Source organism: Barbus barbus (assembly GCF_936440315.1).
Source record: "Barbus barbus genome assembly, chromosome: 38".
Classification (NCBI taxonomy): domain Eukaryota; kingdom Metazoa; phylum Chordata; class Actinopteri; order Cypriniformes; family Cyprinidae; genus Barbus; species Barbus barbus.
The window spans coordinates 12455975-12479863 of record NC_136716.1 but is presented as its reverse complement, the minus strand read 5'-3'; the positions used below and the strand labels follow the sequence as shown (position 1 = coordinate 12479863).

The 23889-nt window shown below is 35.7% G+C and overlaps 2 protein-coding genes across 2 annotated transcripts in view; both read right to left on the bottom strand.

The window, feature by feature from the left end:
* The window catches only part of caskin2 (CASK interacting protein 2), a 79594-nt gene extending 63566 nt beyond the window's left edge, over positions 1-16028 (bottom strand). The window contains exons 1-2 of the mRNA XM_079397720.1: positions 15816-16028; positions 13650-14002 (exon numbers count right to left, since the gene is read on the bottom strand). Coding sequence (XP_079253846.1) covers positions 13650-13743 — 94 coding nt within the window. The 5' untranslated portion in view covers positions 13744-14002; positions 15816-16028. The remainder of the gene's footprint in view (positions 1-13649; positions 14003-15815) is intronic.
* Positions 16029-16687: 659 nt separating this feature from the next.
* Positions 16688-22221, bottom strand: st6galnac1.2 (ST6 (alpha-N-acetyl-neuraminyl-2,3-beta-galactosyl-1,3)-N-acetylgalactosaminide alpha-2,6-sialyltransferase 1, tandem duplicate 2). The gene is made up of 9 exons (XM_079397829.1): positions 22052-22221; positions 21698-21938; positions 20597-20759; positions 20338-20506; positions 18583-18721; positions 18394-18470; positions 17335-17418; positions 17140-17239; positions 16688-17040 (listed from the first exon to the last, which is right to left on the bottom strand). The coding sequence occupies exons 1-9, from the start codon at positions 22153-22155 to the stop codon at positions 16861-16863; spliced, it is 1257 nt and encodes a 418-aa protein (XP_079253955.1). The 5' UTR covers positions 22156-22221; the 3' UTR covers positions 16688-16860.
* Positions 22222-23889: the final 1668 nt, after the last annotated feature.

Below are 23889 nucleotides of genomic sequence, written 5' to 3'. Positions count from 1 at the left end.
AATCAGGATGATCAAAAACTTCTGTGATTTTTCTTTAAAAAACAAGAGAGTCAAGAGAGTAGGGGTGCAACGGATCACAAAACTTATGAATCGGATCGTACTATGTATTTTGAGCCACAGATCGGATCATTTTTGGGAGAGCAAAAAAAAAAAAACATTATTTAAAGAACACTTTCCATCAGTTTCACAGACAAGGCTTAAGCAAGTACCAGACTAAAATGCTCGTTTAAGCCGTCTCAACTGAAAATATCTTGCTCTGGCATATCTTAAAATATGTCAGTGCCATAGTTCCGTCTCAAGATGCACACCTGAAACGTTTTCTTCTAAGGCATTTTTATAAAAGCTACTTAAATACAACCCGAATTCCGGAAATGTTGGGACGATTTTTAAATTTGAATAAAATGAAAACTGAAAGAATTTCAAATTACATGAGCCAATATTTTATTCGCAATAGAACCTAGATAACATAACACGTTTAAACTGAGAAATTTTACAATTTTATGCACAAAATGAGCTCATTTCGAATTTGATGCCAGCTACAGGTCTCAAAATAGTTGGAACGAGGGCATGTTTACCATGGTGTAGCATCTCCTCTTCTTTTCAAAACAGTTTGAAGACGTCTGGGCATTGAGGTTATGAGTTTCTGGAGTTTTGGTGTTGGAATTTGGTCCCATTCTTGCCTGATACAGGTTTCCAGCTGCTGAAGAGTTTGTGGTCGTCTTTGACATATTTTTCATTTAGTAATGCGCCAAATGTTCTCTATAGGTGAAAGATCTGGACTGCAGGCAGGCCAATTCAGCACCCAAACTCTTCTACTACGAAGCCATATTGTTGTAATAGCTGCAGTATATGGTTTTGCATTGTCCTGCTGAAATTCACAAGGCCTTCCCTGAAATAGACGTCATCTGGAGGGGAGCATAATATACCTTTCAGCATTCATAGTAGGGGTGTGTGATATATATCATCTGCGATATCATAATTGTTGTTTTAACGATGTGCGATTTGACATTATCCAGTATTTTGCAAAAACCATTTAAAACACCTAAAGAGTGCATGCATACATTACGTGAAGTCTAGAGTAGTGCGCGTGTGAGTGCATTTTTCACTGCATGATTAAGTCTACAGTGACTTGCTGCCACCTACTGGTGGTTTTAATTTCACATTTAAAGAATCTTTTATTATTTAAATAATTTCAAACAACAGTATTCAGCATTTTATGTTTAATATAACATTAATGCATTCACGTTCTGCACTAAACAGTGTGTAAATACATCTAAATGCCACTTCAGATGCAGCTTCTGTGTTTCCTCTGCACTGCAAAGATGAATTTTATTGATACGGATTTAATTTGCTTCACTGATTAAATGTAATACTTTGACTCAAAAGATAATGGACACTTTTAGAAAAATGGCTTTATAAAAGGTAAAAATCAATTTAAACTTGTTAGAAAAGATTAATTTCTATCAGTGTGAACTGATCATCACAGAATATGAAGAATATCAAAAACGTTAGGAGTCAGCTGTCCATGGTAGTCCTTAAAATACTAGCACAGTACCACAGTCAGCAAAATATTGTCTAATTATTATCGATAAAATCCCAGAAAATAGAGATATTATTTTTCAATTTCGCACACACCCCTAATTCATAGTGCCTTCCAAAACATGTAAGCTGCCCATACCGTATGCACTTGTGCACCCCCATACCATCAGAGATGCTGGCTTTTGAACTGAATGCTGATGACACGCAGGAAGATCTCCCTCCTCTTTAGCCCGGAGGACACGGCGTCCCTGATTTCCAACAAGAATGGCAAATTTGGAATCGTCTGACCAGACCACTTTTTTTCCTCTTTGAAACAGTCCATTTTAAATGAGCCTTGGCCCACAGGACACGACGGCGCTTCTGGACCATGTTCACATATGGCTTCATTTTTGCATGATAGAGCTTTAGTTGGCATCTGCAGATGGCACGGCGGATTGTGTTTGCCCACAGTGATTTCTGGAAGTATTCCTGGGCCCATTTAGTAATGTCAATGACAGAATCATGCAGATGAGTGGTGCAGTGTCGTCTGAGGGCCCGAAGACCACGGGCATCCAACAAAGGTCTTCAGCCTTGTCCCTTACGCACAGAGATTTCTCCAGTAGTCTCTGAAACTTTTGATGATGTTATGCACTTAGATGATGAGATTTGCAAAGCCTTTGCAATTTGACATTGAGGAATGTTGTTTTTAAAGTATTCCACAATTTTTTTACACATTCTTTCACAGATCGGAGAGCCTCTGCCCATCTTTACTTCTGAGAGACTCTGCCTCTCTAAGACATTCCTTTTATAGCTAATCATGTTACAGACCTGATGTCAATTAACTTAATTAGTTTATAGCTGTTCTCCCAGCGGAATCTTTTCAAAATGTCTTGCTTTTTCAGCCCTATGTTGCCGCCGTAACTTTTTTGAGACCTGTAACAGGCATCAAATTTGAAATGAGCTCATTTAGTGGATAAAATTGTAAATTTTCTCAGTTTAAACATTTGTTATGTTCTCTATGTTCTTTTGTGAATAAAATATTAGCTCATATGATTTGAAAGTCTTTTAGTTTTCATTTTATTCAAATTAAAAAAACCTCCCAACATTTCCGGAATTCGGGTTGTATCTTAATTTAACTAAGGCCTAGTCCTGGCTTAAGCTAAGCTCCATCTGTGAAACGGGGCCTTCTTTGGAACTTTGGTAAGTTCCTCGATACCAAATAAAAAACTAGTAGCATAACTAATAAAGGTCAAACATTTTTAAACACAATTGAACAGTCAGTAATAAAATAAGAACAAGTAAACATTTCAAGCCTAGAAATAAAATAAATAAAAGTTACAAATAAAACAAGGTGTAATTAGTTTTCAGGTACATAAATGTAATAATTAAGGGTAAAATAACACTATAAATTCACTCTATAAATTAAATATAGATTAATCTTTGTTAAAGTTGTGTTTTGTTGTATGATTAACATTAAATGACAGACAACAGCAGGTTTTTATAGGTTGCTGTCCAATACAATGATACAATGCGAGTTATTTCTCTACTGTCAACGTTCACGTAAGACATAACTGACTGTGTTTATGAGAATAATTGCCCAGACATGTATTTTCAGATAATTTTGTGTAAATGTGTCAGTTCAAGCTCAAGGAGACGTGTAAAAGGAATTAATTTTGGGTTCATGAGTTGTCTGAAACGCCGCTCTTTGCGCAAAGTACTGAATTGAATTCTTTTTAGTCTCTTCATGGCATCAAAGTTTTAAAACGTTTGAATATTTAAATTGGTAACGTGCAAATTATCAACTATTATCCGTTTCACCCCTACAAGCGAGTGAACAACGCAAATCAAGGAAGGAATTTTAAATCACTATTCAAGACAGCCCATCGGACAGGGCAGTGACAGATTTTGGGCAGCCTGGCTGGAAGATACAAAAGCCCCGGGAAGTCGGCTCGCAATTTTGCAAGCCCTGGGGTTTTTGTCAAGGGAACCAGGGTGATGCTAACTTTCGGGTTGGCCTATAAAAAAAAAAATTTAAAATAAAAACATTACAGCAGCACTCACTACCACACAGTGGTTACTAAACACAGACTAGGGATGCAACGATACCATTTTTTCAAATCCGATCCGATCCAGAAAATTCTGAGTATCGACCAATTCCGATCCGATACGATACAGCGCAGTTTTTTTTTTTTTTTTTTTATTAATGTAGAATTTCTATACTTCTGTGTCACTCTTTTGTGTGTTAAACATTATTTACTATTAGACAACTTCATTTTAAAGAAAAAATAACATGAAAAAATATATAGGGGCTGTTTACACCTGGTCACTTCATGCGTTTTGTAATATAAATCTGATCGCTCAAACCACTTCAGGAGGTGGTCTGGGCCGCATTCCAAACTAAACTGGACATGTGTAAACGCATCTGGTTGTTGAAACCACATATGTAAATTTTACTTGTCCCAAAATGTAAAAAATAAAAATAAACGTGTGAGACCGTGTTATAGGCTATATGACATTATAGTCAGATATGACTGCGCTAATGCAACACGCATCGCCGCGGACGAGTAGCTGAGTATCTCTTCAGCAAGCAGACACTCAAACTGCCACGAATGAAACTTAAAGTAAGACGCAGATGATCAACACAATACACTTCATTAAAAGTATAAGACAAACTTATCTTTCCAATGCTGATGCCACGTGCTCTCCTATTGCGGTCTTTGATCTTGAAATGAGCTGATAATTAATAAAATGCAGCGCTTATCTTTTGATTTCGTTGACGTGAATTTCGTTTCATTTAAATATATCGCAGGAATTGAAGATCGGATTTATATCCGTTTTGCGACTTTGTGGCCATGTGTAAATTGAAACGTTTTAACAAATCAGATAGATATCCGATCAGTGAAAACACATGAAATGACCAGGTGTAAACAGGCCCATTCATAATCTATGACAAAAATATTATTATAAATTAGGTTAGTGGATAATTTAGCAGCAAACTTTATTCTAGAAAAATCATGAGTGCACAATTTTATAAAATCTAAACATTTAGTGATAACATTATTTAGTGGGGAACAAATAAAAGTGAATATGCGAAGGACTATATCTGGTAAAATATTACACATTGCTCTTTGTATTGTTGTAAAATACATTAATGAAAACAAGTAAATGTATTTATTTATAAATATAAACTACAAAATTAAAAGACATTTCTTTTAAATGTATAGCACAATGAAGGCAGCGACATATGATAGAGGAGTCCCATCTATCATATATATCATAAATGTTGCTGCCTCCATTACTGTGCTATACATTAGATTATTAAAAGCCTTGATAGGACAGAACAAGAAACGCTTTAAATAATCTTTCATTGCGCAAAAGCATTATAATACGAAAAGCTCCGATAGAGAGTGGCACAAAGTGCTTATGGCTTCCCGTGCGCAGAACGATGCGCTTGAAGCAGCACGGAGTCACAGAGTGCAGCTCCGCATAGAGAAGTTCAAAGCACAAAAAGAAAGAGATATTGGTGCGTAGCTTATTAAATCTGTGCACAGTTTATTGATCCTTTTCGTTTAACAGTTTTAAATCTCAGTTATTGAGCGCTCTTGGAGAGAGTTTCATCATCTTGACTGTCTTAACCGAACGTGACACAGTTTGAATGATGAACGGAGGATGACAGACAGAAGCAGCGGAGAGAAGAATTTACGTGAACTTGAATTTAACGACTTAAATATTCATCTGTACCTCACATTAAACTATGGAAGGGCTTCAGAACACTTGGACTTTGACTTTATGGTGCTTTCTAATGTTTTGGTGCTTTCGTGGGGCTTAACAATAACACAGAATAGTATACGCACAATATCAGATTTGGATCGGTCTCGTCAAACCGATACCTGATCTGGCAGAAATTCCAGTATCGGAGCCGATACCGATCCTGAGTATCGGATCGATGCATCCCTAACACAGACACAAAATTTGAATTTCAGTGGATCTGGTTATGGCTAAAAAAACATTCTTCCCGTAGTCCCAATGCAAATGGATTCTGATTCCAAAAATGTAACTGCTTCCATGCAATTAAATTAAGCTGTGACAAGTTGAAGGGTTGTGTTGCATTAGTACATATTAACTAAGCTGAACAAGAAGCTAAAAAGTGTACATGTGAAGTAGACAGATCAATGCAAATCCCATCTATAGCTATACCCTATTTTGGCAGATCCAAGTAGTCTAACACTGTATGCTTCACACATTGCCACCACTGAATTCCTATGGATCTGCAGGGTCTGTAAGCCATGCCTTTGGCTCATGCTGGGCTAATCACAGGCCCTGTTGTATTCCAACAGAACCACCCCACTGAGGGCTATATGCCACAGCCAGCGGGCAGAGGGAACGATGCCAACGGAGCTATGAACTTTACATATCGCTGCAGGGGAAGAAAAAAAAAAAAAAGTTGATGTTGTGGGCCTTTCAAGAGGAGTTCGAGTTTCAACATGAGACAACATTCCAGACATGGCTAACCCACCCTATCTCTCAATTTCCATCTACGTCCCCCTCTCTCTCCCCCTCGCTCACAGTATCCACACAAAAGTGTGCGTGCAAACACAAACACCCTTTGTGTCTGTCAACAGTGGTCTTTTCTCGTTGAATGGAAAAGCTGCTTCTAATGTGGGCATCTCTCAAATGAAATGAGCCACAGTAACCGCACAGGACTCAACCACTCCCTAAACCCACACAATAAACATAATGAGCCAATTTAAAGGACACCTTGTATCAAGTCATTCATTGTCACTGAGCCTGTTGGGTTTTTTATGCCTGAAGGCATCTTTCCATCTTTCCTTATGAATAGAATCTCCCCTCAAAAACCTTTAAAATCACAACATACAGGTACTGAGTGAATCTAAAGTTTGGATGTAAACAGGTGAGAAGAGAGTGTCTAAGGTATAATCAACAATAGCCTTAAATATACAATAAATTTAGGAATTTGGCACATTTACACCGACAATAAATGTCACAGAAAATGCATCTGTGAAAATGTCAAACTAATGTCAGCTCTTAGTCTTTAATTAATGCCAAGCCATTTCCAAACACAACTCATAAGATGCCAAACAAAACCTGAATGAAGATTTTGCAGCACAGTTAAGCACACACTTCAAATGATCCATACATATGCATAAAATATAAATTGATGTAATGACATTTTCAAGTACACTACCATTCAAAAGTTTGGTGTCACTAAGATTTTTTTAAAAGGAATTAATACTTTTATTCAGCAAGGCTGCATTAAATTACATGTATTTAAAATAAAAGCTCTTTTGAACTTTCTATTCAAGAATCCTAAAAAATATATAGCATGGTTTCCACAACATTAAGTCGTTTATTTTCAACACTGAAAATACATTTTACAAATAAAAGAAATTAAAAGAAATAAAATACATTTCTTGTGAACCAAATCAGCATATTATAATAATTTCTTAAGGATCATGTGACACTAAAAAACTAAAATAACGGCTGAAATTCAGCTTTGCCATCATAGGAGCATATTACACTTCATGATATTTAAAAAAATAAAGATTTTTAAAATGTAAAATCATTTCACTATAAGGCTATTTGTATATTTCAAAACTTTCCAAAAAAAGAGAGATTTTTTGAATGTCTGAAGCCATGATTGTAGCATTTATGGGGATCTTATGGGTCAATAAAAGAAAAGTGTCATGTTATGTAAAAAATGCGTCAAAATTCATACAAATTTTTATTTTATTTTTTAAAGACTTGAATACACTTCTATAGTGAAAATGTTTCTAAATTTCGGAATTAAGTCATTTGTTTAAAAAAAAATTAAAAAATAAAATAAAGAAAATTATCAAGCTGAAAAGTTGGAATGTTTAGCGTTTTACTATAATTTCAAGAGAAAAAAACAAATTGCAATATTGCGAATTTGCAATATGCAAAGCAATATAATACTTGAAAACCTTTTGACAATCAAATCAAAGTTGTGCCACTAACCTGCCATTTTGTTGTCATGAGGCAAAAAAACGAATGTGTGACCATGTCATTAAAAAAAAAAAAAAAAAAAAAAAAAAAAAAATCACACATTTTGACAACAAAAGACATGTTTTGTTCATCTCAAATGGAGCAGAATAACCCTAATAACCCTAAGAAAAACATCTTGATATTCATGACTCAAAAATACACAAGCACACACACGACTAAATACTTTTCTGAAATTTACAGGAACAGAAGCAGGTGTTGCAGGTCAATCTCTCAACAGATTAGATAATGACTTTAATTAGATGGAGCGCTAGTGATTTGGTTTGGCTTTGGGGTAATAGATTTGAATGACCTACCTACAGTTTGTTCCAGTAAACAGTACAGTAAAATACAAGCTAACAACTTCTCTTATTAGAAATATTATTAGCAATAATCTTGCATTAAAAATGAAGACTGTAGAAAAAGGAGTTTTCATTTCTGCATAAGGTTGAACCACCTAGCTATACCCCTTTACCCACATGGATTTCAGCATCTTTATGTGTGGCGCACAAGACCCAGCAGTCACATTACTGTTATCCCATGAGCCTTTGTGACAGTGTGTTCAAAGGGAATTAACACCACAAAATAGGAAAAAGGTTTTACTGTAATACCTTTCCAAAACACTGGATCTTGGCTCATTTCTTAAACAATGTTCTGCCACATGATGAAAGCCTTCCTGAACAAAACAACTGGAAAATTGTCAAGGTGTCTGAGCTCACTGTCAGTGGATGAGCGGAGATAAATGAAGGACCTGGTTATGTAACACGCACAACGTGACTGCGCACAAAGGTGACTTACTGGCTCACTGTACACTTGAAATAATGTAAATGATCTTGCAAAAGACTCAAACAAACCTCTGTCTGAAAGGCAAAGTATCACTGATAAATTGTCATTCTGCAAAATACAAAATACTATTTATCCTACCCACACTGGGCTACGAACGGTGTTGAGAAGGCTTCTTTGGAAATGTAACAGATTGTAAGTGACCCTATTTAAAATGTAATAAGTGTGTTAATATTTTCAATTACTTTATTAATGTAACTGATTACATTTGATTACTTTTCTACATTTCTAATGAATGTTTTCAACTGTTAATCATTTTCAAACATTTAAACCAGGCAGGGTTAACCTTACAGTAGCACTCAACACCAATTACTTTCAGGCTTTCAAAATCCTTCATTTGAATTAAGATAGTAATTTCATTTTAACGCACAGCTACCACAAAACTTGAGCACCTGTCTTTACTCTGAGATCATTCTGATATTAAATACAGATTTAAATTCATAACAAGAAACCGTTTAGTTTGGCTACTGTTTAGGAAATCAAATCTTTGCATAGCTATGACAGAAAACACTGGCATTTAACAGTTATTCAGGGAGTCAGTTATTCTTAAAAAAAAATAAAACATTCAACCCAAATAGAAATAAAAATAAAAAAAAGTTATCAAATAAGTCCATAATACAGAGTAATTACATAATTAAATACGTGGTAGTAGCCATTGTAGTTACATGAAACAAAATGTACTTACCATGTAACTAAGTTACGGAACAGCCTGTAATTACAGTTTTTAATTATGTAAATGTAATACACAGCTACTGTTACACATATGTAACAAACCAAGTCTGTTACACAGCTACTTATGCAACCAAAAGATTGTTACATGTTGCAGACTTTATACAATGTAATTATAAATGTAAGTACACAGACTACTTAAAATAAAGTGTATCAAGACTGTACTTAAGTGTACTTCATGTGTATCTATACTGTACACCTTATCCAGCTGCACCTTAGTTTGATTTAACCCACCAGTACACATCTTAAATACATGTAATACCTTTCTAATTACATTAAAATTACAGAATATTACACAAACATAAGCTACTTAAAATAAAGTATATCAAGATTGTACTTAAGTGTACAAGTAGCTGTGTAACAGACTCGGCCTGTTACATGTGTTACATACAACTGCCTATTACATCAACATAATTACAAACTGTAATTACAGGCTGTTCCATAACTTAGTTACATGGTAAGTACATTTTGTTTCATGTAAGTACAACGGCTACTACTAAGTACTTAACTAGGTAATTACTCTGTATTATGGACACCTTAAAATAAAGTGTTACCAAACTCAGTAACTGTAACACTGGCCATCTAACAAAGACTAGATGCATATCCATGATGGTTATCTTTCTATTCCTCTTCAGAATGAAAATCTTTAACCAATCATGTACGAGGATGTTAGAAAGAAGGTATTTAAGATAATCTTTACAGACTGATCCTAGTCACTCACTTGAAGGAAGATAAAATCATTTCAACGAAAGCAGACATGGTGTTCTGATTTCATATCTCTTACATAGTCTGGTTTCGTCACCTGCTTTTGTAAGGTTGTTTTGGTGCTGATGACTGTAAACAAAGCTGCCAAGAACCAGTCAGCTCGAATTAAGCTTACATTTACCTTGCTAGTCTGTGTAGAAGACTTTTCTCCATTTTTATCATGGAAGCTTCAATGAATAATTTTTGTGAAATTAATGCCGTTAGAAATAACTAGGCCAGTAACGTCTTGTTTAAGAAAATCTGTTCTGAATGAGCTGAAGCTCAGTGGATCATATGACCAATGGCCATAGTGATACCAAAGATTATGTTAAGTCTCAGTGTAGGTCATTATTCAGCTTTACAATACAGAACATTTGGGTCACAGAGGTCAAATATAATCCAGGCTATTGTATATAATAAAGCAAAACTAATGAGGCCATATCTGTGTAAGTGCAATATTATTTATTCAAGTGCTTTTATTCTGAAATTACTTAAAGTGGTGATTTCTTGCTTTCAAATTACTTGCGCTGTACCTATTACATAAGACAATGAGGAGGTGAATGTATTGAGATTTTTGAAGCCCGCAGAGATTCAATATCATTTGCATCAACAATGAACCCAGAAATGAAACAGGAAAGGTGAGACAAATCAAAGCTGAAAAGTTAAGTAACTACACTAAATGACAGCCATATTTATTATAGCTACAATCACTTTCTCTCTGACACCATTTACTAACCATAAGCGACACTGTTTCCAACAGCAAATGGTTTGTCTCTCTTCACAGAGAGTGACAACTCTTCACGGCACAATAAAAAACAGAACGTATTTGATATTTAAAAGTACAATGAGATTTCACAGTGCATTGCCAAAAAAACAGAAACCAAAATGCCATCACATAGTTAGATTTACATAAGATATCCTTTATCACTGGTCACTTTGTAATTTCACTTGGTTTAGGCACAGTGTGGAAATAATGCAAAACAGGGATTACACAAAACTTAACCCTTGCACTGTGCAGACATTCCTCCACCTAATTTGGTGTCCCTGCATAAAATGACCAGTCTTTTAAAAAATTGCCTGTGAATCTCTAATTAAGCTATATTATCACCAAATCTTCAATTAAATCATTTTGTCAACGTGTTTCTTTCAGTTAGCACAGATTTTGTATTTCTTTTTAGAACGAATTGTACATAGGCCTAAGGAAGTTTGTGTACTCTGTGTGAGCAAAGTCAGTAAGTTTTAGTCCAATGCAATAGCATTAGCACTTTTGGGAAAAAGAAAATCCTCTCTACAACGCAACAATCACTTTAAGACTATTAAAACAAAGGCAAAAGAGCACATTCACATGCAGTTATTTCTAATAAATGTGAGGAGCTAGATGTTGTACGTGTCTTCTGCTCTGCGCTGTTTGTGTTTTCTACAGTAGCCTTGTGTTGTGTAGACTAATTAAGCTAAAAATAGTAAATGCATGCAAGCTCTCACATAATGCTAATAATACTGTCCATCCTTTAATTAATCTCTAGTTTCAATGAATAATTAAAAGCCGGCTGTAAGATGCAGGACCTGTTTGCTAAGCTGAAGGAAAGGCTGATTTACAGTTTATACTAGATCTAGCGATGACTGACAACATCGCTCATGGATTAACTCATTGAGCAGATTCCAAAACAGTCCTGAGTAGCCTGACCCATCTGTCATGAACAAGAGGAGAGAGTATTAAAACATGTACAAGCTTGTGTAAAACGTGCTTTGCGTGGTAAATCTCAATGGCTTTCAGTTCATATGGAACTGGTATTTTTACCCCAGTGTTTTACAGGGCTACAACATTTTTAGGGAACAAAAGCAACTAAAAGCAAAATAGCCCTGATGACGGTGCGCTGAAATCCAGCTCTCTTTAAAGTTAATCTGTCAGTTTGCCATACGGGTTATCCCTGATTTGTAACAAGACAGGTGGGGGTAGAGATGAACACCAGATTTCAGATTTTGGCAAAAAGGAAGTTGTTAAGAATTTCAGGTTCCAATACAAGATACAGTAAGCTCAATCAACAGAATTTGTGACATGAAACATTATTTTGACCCATTCCTCCTTTCCTTTAAAGTCAGCATGAAATAAAAATTCACTCCATTTTTAAATGTTTGCTATTGATTTAACTCGATCTTTGTATACTGGACTTTTCCAATCATTTAGTCTGCTTAAAACACTTTCTTAAATTCGACCTCAAGCTTCTATTCATCCAATTATCTTACAATGCATAAGTCCTCTCTCTACATTATTTATGATAATCTATATCACTCAGATGTGTCACAATACAAAAGAACTGATCTGATTATCTGTTTCTTCTTTCGTTTCATCGCAACTTTAAATAAAAAATAACAAGGTTACAATTAAAGTACACCTATAAATATACTAAAATGTATTTGAAATACATTTATTTCACGCTAAGTGTACTACAAGTACATTTACATATTTATGTACTTAGACAAATACCCTACAATTGTACTTTTAGTATACTAAAACTGGTATACTTACATTAGAACAACTAATTTTGTGCTTAATGCACTTTTTTCTTGTGCAGAAGTAGTGCTGAAGTCCAACTAAAGATATACCAAGGTACATTTGATTGTGCTAAAGTGGAGCTATTGCAAGTACACTTCAGGTACCCTTTAAATATCTTGCACTTAAAGACTAATATTATTCAAAGATCATACAATCATCAACAGTGCCATTAAAACACATTTTAGGCTTTATATTAGGAATGTGCATTGTGCACAAGCAGTACTCCAAATAAAGTTTAATTGTAATTTTTGTATCAGTAAGTCTCAAACCATGTGAGTTAAAAGATTTGCTTATTATGAAATCTATTTATTTTAAATACATTACTCTTTTACTAGGGAAATTAAAGTAAATGAGGCACTTTCTGGAAAATCGGTTATAAAAAAAGTTACTGAGAACTGCTTGGTGTTGCCTTGTTTTGTAAAACCAAACCCACTACCAAAAATCTCCAAGGCACTTCTTTATGAAAGTGATTAAGATTGATATGGCATTGTGTGACCATCACTGCCATCAATATCCTGTAGCAGAATATGACCATAATTGGACTGACTATAAACTTTCAGATATGCAGGGGAGTTCATGAACCGTCTGACCTGCCATGAACTGACCCTGTTTGGCCTCCAGTCGAAGCGGTTTCCATCTGCTTGGGGAAGACTTACAGAGCGTCCTGAAAACATCCCTGCAGGTGCACTGCACAAACTTGGCCAATAACTGACCCTTGACCACCTAGTGAGTAGACAGACTACTGGATTTAAAGGCTTTAACGTGACATTCTAACTGCAGTTGATGTCTGAAGGTACCCATTTACATCAGGTGTTTACGTGAAGCGCATACATTACTGGAAAGGTCAGGATGCAGCTGTTGTTTGGTGTCATACAGGGCTGATTCAGCAAATAGTCTAATGTTATTGCCACTGCTGTTGCAGCTCAGATGTTAAATAAATGACTCCCTGATGGTTAATCTTAATATTAGACACAACAACATCTAGGCAAGTCAAATCAACAATTTATGGGCTTGAAAATGAATTCTTTACCTGAAGTGTGTTCTGGGACACAATAACAGCATTTTCAAGAATGAGTGTAGAGGGTATCAGGTTGCAGATCACCTCATTTGAAATATTAGAAATGTGAAACGGAAACTTTCAAAAGATACTTAATTGATGTATAATCTGATCTGTGGCTGATAATGTTTTCAAATGACCGCTGCCAATATAAGAAATATACCAAAAAAGCAGCCTACTTACTATTTCGGTTGGTCTTGATCTTGGCCAGAAGTTTATGAGCTAAAGGAAGGTCTCCATTCTTCACAGCCAGAAGAAGGTCCTGCTCCTTGCCCATGGCTCTTGTCCAGCTTCCAGAAAGTGTTTTAATCTGGATTCACAATGTCATGATTCTCTCTGTTCATTAAACTTTGGACTTGGTTTTTGGGTTTACCTTATCACTTTTTTGTTTTGTTTTTACACATATGGCCAAAATATTTAGCACATTGAGTTTTTAATTTATGGTCCTATGCTACATAAAGTAGATGATTGCTCTTGAGCAGCGAGAACATACTGAATGTAAGACATCCTTACAGCCAGAAACATCACAAGGAAACCTAAGGGGAAAACAGACATGCTGTATTATCATGGCTCAGTCTATACAGTCCAGGGCTCGCAAAATGTACTTCATAATGATGTTTAGACAGCTATAGAAGAATTCATATGTTCACGGTTTTTTATATATTTAACTTACAGATCTCAGCTTAAGTTTTGCTTCAGTTTGTATTCTATTGTATCAGTTTAAATAGTTTGTTTTGATAATATATTATGTTAGGGCTATATTATAAACCTGATAAATAATTGATCTTGTTTTTGACTTTGAGTCTCTTGCTCATCAAGGCTGTATTCATTTAAAAAATACAGAAAAAAGTGATATAGTGAAATATTATTGCAATTTCTAATACTGGTTTCCTATTTTAATACCTATACTTTAAAATAGCATTTATTCCTGTGATGAAAGCTGAATTTTCAGCATCATTACTCCAGTCTTCAGTGTCCCATGATCCTTCAGAAATCATTCTAATATGCTGATTTATTATCAGTGTTGAAACTGTTGTGCTGCTTAATATTTTTTTGGAACCTGTTACTTTTTTCTTTGATTCTTTGATTAATAAAAAGTTTAAAAGAACAGCATTTATTCAAAATAGAAATATTTTCTATAAAAATGTCTGACCCCAAACTTTTGAATAGTTTATATTGTAACACAAAATCTCTATTTTGACTAAACACTCTTCTTTTTAACTTTTTATTTTTTTTAATATCACAGGTCCCAAAAAATACAGTATAAAAAAATTTAAAAGCAGTACAACTGTTTCCAACATTGATTAAAAATCAGCATATTAGAATGACTTCTAAAGGATCATGTGACTCTGAAAATACAGCTTTGCTTCACAGGAATTCAATTTTAAAGTATATTAAAATAGAAAACATTTATTTTAAATTGCAATAATTTCACTATATTATTTTGTGAAATAATATTCAGTATTTTTTATCAAATAGATATAGCCTTGATGAGCAAAAGAAACATCTTTAAAAAACTTTATTGATCCAAACTTTTGAACTGCAGTGTATTGTACAGTAAAAATGTTTTCTCAGGTAACCTAAAATGTACATTTAGTTACATTAAGGGTCAAATCGAATATAAATAGCACATTAAAGTTAAAAGTTACAGTTTTTTGTGTGCATGCTGTACAGGTCTGGTATAAAGAATGCTTTTGCTCAGGTGCCGAAATGTCCGCCCAATAGAGAAAAGTTTTGCTCAGCAAGAAAAACATTAGCTCCCATGGGTCCTTAAATTTGATACAACTAAACTGAAGAGTTTTTAAGGCCTTAGACAGTTTTAAATGTTAAATGGTACAATAAATATTTTTTCAAATTGCCTTAAATAGATTAAGATTTCTGCAGAAACCTTGTAAATAGTAAAATAAAACTCTTTCCTTGATATTCGTTGATATTTGTGTATTGAAAATGTTTTTGTTTGGCATTTATGGTCTTTATTTTATTTGGGCTAGTTAAATTAATTTTCGGGCTACCAAAATCTGAAGAGCCCTGCAGTCATATACACTTTAACATTATATTTGTACATAAAACGCAACTTTGCTGTTGTTGTTTTAAAAAACCATCTCATGACATCTTGAATCTGTATTTTTATTTACAATAAACAAGCAACCAATCACGTCTAAGACCACCTGAGTGCTTCTGGTCGTTTCGCTGTTATGGAAAGTGCATCAGTACGGATAATAAGACAAAGAAAATAACCATAAGCATTAATGAGAACTTTCCTGACCGGTTACCTCTCTAGGTGTTAATTAATCAAATTGTAAATAAATAATGCACTTGTCGTGTAGAGCTGTAGGATCACATACTCACCAATCCGTAGTCAGGTCGATTTAAGCGCTTAAAGCCACTTATTACACGAAACCGACGAAGTTCAATCAATATAACCCCGTTTATGTTTTCCGTTTCTGTTCGGGAAATCGCAAAAGCGCAATGCCATACTTGAACGTGCTTGACACAACACAAGTGACCGGTGCGTGAGCGCGCGCGGATCAGTCACGCGCCTCCCTAGAGCTCGCTCTTCCTGAAAGATGCGCTGTGAAAACTCTTATATTCCAAGAAAAAGGATTCCAGAAATGACGAATATCTCCTATAAAATACTCTGTGCGTTCAAATTGCTGGATGTAATGTTCCAAATATGTCTATATCATGTCATGTTATATTTACAGCTTGAATTTATACCATAAGTGTTCATTCGAGATTAATTTAACAGTTATTTCACAATGGCCTTCGTATTCGTTGATGGTAATTTAGTCAAGGAAAATATCTGGGACTCCCATGTTAATTCGTTGTAGTTTCTAAAGTTAGTGCGACATCTGGTGCCTGGACGCTGTAATGTCCTGAGAGCGCTTGGCGGGAAACATATACTAGTTCAGGGTTGTCAAACTCAATTCCTGGAGGGCCAGGGGCCCTGCAAAGTTGAGATTTTACCATAATTAAACATATCTGATCCAGCTAATAAAGACATTCAGGCTTATTTGAAAATTAATTATTTGGAACAAAACTTTCAAGGGCTCTGGCACTTCAGGAATTGAGTTTGACAGCTGAACTAGTTAGTTTGGCATCTACTGATTGGGTCCCTTAACGTTACAATATGCAGAAATTATTTGCAAAGAGACACTGATAATATCAGTGTGCAACATAATCCTTGTCTTCCAAAAATGGATTAAATCTTCTCTAGAGTTGCAATGCAATAATTAATTGTTTATTCCAGAATATAAATACACAACAAACAATACAAAAATGCAACATTTGCAACCATTTACACTTTGATTGTAAAATAAAACACTGACTTAACCACATTTCAATGATTTGGGTCATTTCAAAGATGATTTTCTTTCAAGAAACCCAGGTTCATTTAGATATCAGATTCTCTCAAATACATCCAGATAAATTTGTCATCATGAAATTTCTTCCAGGTTCTCATCTCCAGACGATAATCATGATTAGCATAAAACACTAGTTTAGTATATTTGGTGTCATAGTAGTAGTTTGGATATTTCCGATAGTCAGCAGTGCTAAAACCATAGGCTCTCACCTACATGAAAGCAGGAAAAAAAAACATGGCATTGATAAAAAAAATAAACCCAGGGGCCAGTTTAGCTGATAAAATCTGAATTATTACAATAACACTTACAATGTCACATGTGTGCATAGCCAGCAGAAGAGTAAACGCTCCATTAGTTGGCCTGACCAGCCACCATCTTTTTGTTTTCAATTGTTTTGCCATAAGAAATCTAAAATTAAAAATGTAAAACATGGCCATCAACAAATAATGAACTGATAAGTTAATATACTGAATATATGAGTGTATGGATATTTCAGCTCTTACCTGTTACGCACATATCTGAGAAAGTCTGGATGGAGGATGTAGTAAGAACTTTCATTAAAATGGCCGCTGTAATAATTCCTTGGCCTTCAAAATAATAAATAATAATAATAACAACAACACACTGAACAATAGGCATATTTATACCACAACAGCCAAACACAAGGCAGATAGTTAAGTGAAAACGATTAATCGTTCTCATTTTTGACTTATGACAGGGGTGGGGAACTCATTTGGGGCCGGTAGCCACATTGGACAGAATATCATATCAGACACACAGCTAACATACAACTTGAAGGATGAAACCGATACAACGGCAGATCAATGTAATGTGGTGATCATTTTACCACATCAGTGAAATTTCAATTATTAAGGAAACTAATTGCAAGGAAAACCACAAGACAACAGCAGACCAAAAAAAAAAAAAAAAAATCTAAGGGTGCTTCTCATTTCTTATTTGTGCATCCTTGTTTCTCCACCCCCCTTTTGATGTGATGGAAGGAGTCAAAGGAAAGCTTATTTGTATATTAGAATATTCTTGTCCACTCAAGTGTCACTTCAAAGCATCATCAGCGACACTAGTGGGATCTGGCCTTATGTTATTGAAGTTTAAGAAATTCATAATAACTTCTAACAGAGCAAAATGAGAACATTAATAAGAACACCGATAAAATCATGTGCATGTTCGTTACAGTAGTAGTTTCCCTATTAGTACATTCCTAACAGTAGGATCCTGGTATGTTTCTTTCAGAATCACCATAGGCCGGTAAGAAAACTTCATTTTATTTAAATTAATAAGATAAAGACCCTATGTAAAAATGCCACGCAGCAGCATTTTGAGCAGCTTTCAGAGCTCAAAAAACAAAAAAGGAGGCCTACATGGCACAGTGAAGTGTGGAGCTTCTCATTTGGTAACTGCAACTCTGTGTGGTTAATTTGGCAACTTTTCAGTTTCTTGGCCTGTGGGCCATAAGGAATGATCAAGTGGGCTGTATATTTTGCACTACTGGTTCATGATAACAAATATTGATTGATAATTACTTTTCTGTTAGGATGACTTACGTTCGTCCACGATATGCTCCTGATGGTATTTTTCTATTCTTCATAAGGGACTCAAGAAAGTTGTAGTCTCTTGGACCCTCAGGGATTAGAACATATTTAATGTCCTTCCATAAAAAAATTAATAAAAAAAAACACTCAGGTTCAACCAAAGTAGCCCACATATAGGAACAAGTGATAGTTTAGACACACCTTGTCAGTAGGAATCTGTTTGAAACCTCTCTTTTTGTGTATCATGAGCGACTGGATTAAGGAATGTGCTGTGTGCACATAAACGGACGTCCTTTTCCCAACATCCTCCTCATGGCCTGCTATAATGGCTGCATTCACCCTAGCAGAATCAAACAAGTGATTAAAAGGAAAGGGTCACCCAAAAATGAAAATTAACCCATGATTTACTCACCCTCAAGCCATCCTAGAGATACATATACACACACACACACACACACCTAAAGGATTATTAGGAACACCTGTTGTTCAATTTCTCATTAATGCAATTATCTAATCAACCAATCACATGGCAGTTGCTTCAATGCATTTAGGGGTGTGGTCCTGGTCAAGACAATCTCCTGAACTCCAAACTGAATGTCAGAATGGGAAAGAAAGGTGATTTAAGCAATTTTGAGCGTGGCATGGTTGTTGGTGCCAGACGGGCCGGTCTGAGTATTTCACAATCTGCTCAGTTACTGGGATTTTCACGCACAACCATTTCTAGGGTTTACAAAGAATGGTGTGAAAAGGGAAAAACATCCAGTATGCGGCAGTCCTGTGGGCGAAAATGCCTTGTTGATGCTAGAGGTCAGAGGAGAATGGGCCGACTGATTCAAGCTGATAGAAGAGCAACTTTGACTGAAATAACCACTCGTTACAACCGAGGTATGCAGCAAAGCATTTGTGAAGCCACAACACGCACAACCTTGAGGCGGATGGGCTACAACAGCAGAAGACCCCACCGGGTACCACTCATCTCCACTACAAATAGGAAAAAGAGGCTACAATTTGCACGAGCTCACCAAAATTGGACGGTTGAAGACTGGAAAAATGTTGCCTGGTCTGATGAGTCTCAATTTCTGTTGAGACATTCAGATGGTAGAGTCAGAATTTGGCGTAAACAGAATGAGAACATGGATCCATCATGCCTTGTTACCACTGTGCAGGCTGGTGGTGGTGGTGTAATAGTGTGGGGGATGTTTTCTTGGCACACTTTAGGCCCCTTAGTGCCAATTGGGCATCGTTTAAATGCCACGGCCTACCTGAGCATTGTTTCTGACCATGTGCATCCCTTTATGACCACCATGTACCCATCCTCTGATGGCTACTTCCAGCAGGATAATGCACCATGTCACAAAGCTCGAATCATTTCAAATTGGTTTCTTGAACATGACAATGAGTTCACTGTACTAAAATGGCCCCCACAGTCACCAGATCTCAACCCAATAGAGCATCTTTGGGATGTGGTGGAACGGGAGCTTCGTGCCCTGGATGTGCATCCCACAAATCTCCATCAACTGCAAGATGCTATCCTATCAATATGGGCCAACATTTCTAAAGAATGCTTTCAGCACCTTGTTGAATCAAGAAGCTCCGGTGAGAATATGCTAGTCTCGTGAGAACCAAGTTCTGTTTACAGCAAAGAAAAAAACAGTCTCCTCTTGGTTTATTGAAATCCTCCATGTGGAATAATTTTTATGATGAATGGATGCACTTTTTGGGCTTCAAAATCGCGACCCCCATTCACTGCCATAATAAAGATTTGAAGAGTTTAATATAACTCCGAATGTATTTGTCTGAAAGAAGAAATTCATATAAATGGCGGTGAGTGAATGATGGGGTAATTTTCATTTTTGGGTGAATTATCCCTTTAAGAGGTTAAAGTTTCGACAAGATATTCTGATTTACACATAATAACTGACTGATTTAATCTGCCAAGCAAAATTTTCAGTTTACCTGAACACATAATCGGAAGAGTCAATCTCCTTTCCTAGCCTGGAGCCATTGAGAATGCCGCCAGTCCCAACAACAGCACAGCGAATACAGCCATCCTTCGCTCTTGTGGGTACTTGTAGTAACTGGGTAGATGCAAGTTTAGGGATGGTGTCAACAGCTGCTTTTATGGCTATAAAGAAGAAAAATTGTGCATTATTCTAAAACCATGTCTTAATAAACCATCTGCTTTATCGCATTTATGCTTTAGGATTAAACAAACCTGTGTAATTTAGTCCCATGTAGCCAAAAGGGTTGTTGAAGTGATAAAGTTGGTTCCACTCACTCATGTTGAGATGATCACTTTGTAAAAACAGCTGAATGTTTGGAATAAACTTCTCCTTAAACACGGGATTTGAAGAGTTTCGCAAAGATATTGTGCATTCCTGAAGAACATATGAAAAAAGTACTCAGAAAAATCTAGACAAAAAAATATATATATTTTTTTTTAGCTTTGTATCATGTTTATGTCAGGGGGGGGGGGGGGGGGGGGGGTTGATACATGCATATATCAAGGAAGCCATGCATTTCTGAAAAACATATTGAAAACGTCTTTAACCACTTAAAGCCTGACAAATGAAAAACTGTTTGAAAAGTTGCATAAGTGTTTTACATTTTCTCATTATCAGGCTTCTATTCCATGTAGAATGATATAGCGAGAATATGAAGCTCATATTGTAAATCTTTTCTTTGTAGTTTTTCCATTTAAATGAGAATTAACAAATGAGAAAGAATTAAATCGAATTGACAAATCAAAGATTCTTGTTTTGACAATTTACAAAGTCTCCCACCATTTTTGAAAATGGGGTTGTATCATTTTCTAGGGGGAAAAAATTATGCATGGAGAAATCATGTAAAATACAGTAAGTTGCCTCGGTCCAGTAAATGCTCATTTTAAAATATTACGAACAATGAAAAAGTTTTTTACATTTTCTTTGCAAAAAATCATTCAAAATTAGGCTGCAAAAAGACATGCACCATGACCTGAAGATGGACATTTTCAGAATTACACTAAAAGGCCTTTTACTTGCAAACGATAAAAACTATCAGAAGGCATGTAGATTGTGTTTTTCAGCAAATTTGTAATCAAGTTGATCATTTAGAGTCCTAAAATATAAACGTGATGCAGTAGGCTTTATGTTTATCTAAAAAAAAAAATGGTCAAGTTTGATTTGATCTATTATTAAATATACACAAAAAAATAATATTGTGTTGCGTTCAAAAAGTCCCAAATTAATCAATGAAAAAATTACTAAGAGTGAAAAAAAAACTAAAACCAGTTAATATAAGTCTGGAAGTTGCTGTTGTTGTTCACTTTACTTACACTCTGTTTAAACTGTGGATCCAACCGATATATATCACCAAATTTCCACTGAGGCAAAGAAGTAAAGTTGTGCTTGTCCATAAATGGTAGAAGGGTTGACTGAGTTCCAAGAGGATCAAGGCTCGCTGTAGTGTTTGCTCCCGTGTCAGTCACAGCTGAACTGTTGGTTGGGTCAGGCACCTCAACCCTCTTCAAACAATCTGCGACATTGCCTTCCTCCACACATAAGAAATCATATTGTCTAAGGAGAAGGGTAGCAGAGTTATCAGACTCCTTTCTGTTATTGCTTTACATGACGGAAACATTTTGGTAGAGGAAATCATTTGAACAAACTATTTAGTAAATGTTTCTTACCGCGAATATGCCTTCAGAGTGCCGTTTCCATTGTGCAACGTTACAAAAATAAACAGAAGTAAAGTTATAAAGGATATGGCAAAGAATATCCTCAGGAGAAACATCCTCGCAAGCGCACCTGGGAGTTTGCAGCTTGATTACTGCACGCTCAGACCTGCACTCCCAGAACTATCGTTTTTTTCAGACAGTGCCTCCTGCTGTGCTGTTTGGATGAACATTTGTTTTGTAGCGGTGTGTACAGTAATAATTTCCAACATTATAAAACTGCTAGCAAGTAGCAACATCGGACACGTGAGTAAGGTTATTAATTTTATTAAAGCGATTCCTGAAAATTACCAGGTTTTATGGCATAAATCAATTTGACATCTTATTACACCAACACACGAATAGCCTATTTTAGTATTTAATGATAGTTTAGATAGATAGTTCGACAAAATAAGCCGTGATTTTATTTTCTCCCAGTTATTTTCAAACACATGGTGTGTAACCTATTATTGCTAGCTTAGTCAGTATTTGATCAAAATAGTGTCGAAAGATTGCATTATTTTATAATATTTACAGCTTGCTCTTATTTTCTGTGTTATTGTACCATTCTGGGATACTTCATATGTTTTCTAACAAAATAAAAAATGTTAAAGTAAAAATGTTAAAATAAAAAGTATAATATATAATAAAATTATTATTTGTAACATATTTTAGTACTATGTAGGTCTTCTGTACGTATTACTGTCAGGATTCTGCCCTGACAGTCTTGTCTGTCTTGTCCCTGTTCAATGTTTCTTTGTTTGTTTTGTGTCTGAGCACATGGCTCTGTCTCTGTTTGTGTTTGCCATATGCTCCTCTGGTCCAACCTCCCCGTTTCCCATGGTCACGCCCCCTTGTCTAGTCCTCGTTTACGTGATTGTGTCCACCTGATCCTCATGTGCCCTGCTCCTTTATATTGTACTCCTTTCCCTCATGTCTCTGCTGGTTTGTTGCGTGAGTTCCTTGTGTGAAAGAGAATTTATTGTCAGTCTACTAGTCGTATTGAGTAGTGTTGTTTTTTTGCTCTCCTTATCTGTCTAGCTTTGCATTGGTTCTCTTGAGGTTTATCAAGATTCCTTTGCTTTTGTTATTTTGCTCTAGTCTAGTTCCTGTTTTTTAATTTTGTTCTAGTTTTCTTTAGCCTCTAGTTTGGCTTTTCTTTATTTTGATTTTCGTCTTAGCCAGTTTATATTCCAGTTAGATTCCTGGAATTTGCTTTTTGGTTCTTTCTTTTGATTTATTTGCTCTCAGCAGTTTGATTTTGGTTTTTCCTTTTTAGTCATAGCATGTAGTCATAGATGTTTTATTTTGTCTTGTGGTCTTGTCTTGTTTAGTGTTTGTTCCTGTTCTGTGTCCTGATTCCCCCGGGCTGCTGTTCTCAAGAACTGGTTAGCTGATTGGACTGGGTTCACTACAGCTCTAAGTGTCAATCACTGGTTACCCAAGCTGCTGCCTGATCTCCATTGATATCATTGACTGGTGTTGCTCTATCTCCTTTGCTCTCTAGCCTAGCTTGGTCCAGGTCTGACTTCGGTCATCCTCCTGTTTTCCAGCGGACTGCCCTTTTCTATTGTTTGGACTCACTTCAGCCCTGTTTATTTCAATCTTGTCAAATGTCACTCCCTTGATAATTCTGCATCTGGGTCTCTCTCTAGTATCTGCTGTGCCAAGAACCCTGACAATTACTGTATTAATTATTATTTCATACTAATATTACTACTACATATACTATTAGTAGTATGTGTAAGAAAAATAATATTGCACGTTCTTTTTATTGTACTTTACAAATCTCAAGTGCTACCACAGGCAATAAC

Bases quoted from the DNA above. Each gene is read 5' to 3' on its own strand.
- st6galnac1.2 (XM_079397829.1), bottom strand. From the start codon at position 22,155: ATGTTTCTCCTGAGGATATTCTTTGCCATATCCTTTATAACTTTACTT. The intron at 18,471-18,582 runs GTGTGTCTAAAC...CTAATCCCTGAG, and splicing joins AACAGATTCCTACTGACAAG to GGTCCAAGAGACTACAACTT. The intron at 17,041-17,139 runs GTAAGTGTTATT...GCTTTCATGTAG, and splicing joins CTATGCACACATGTGACATT to GTGAGAGCCTATGGTTTTAG.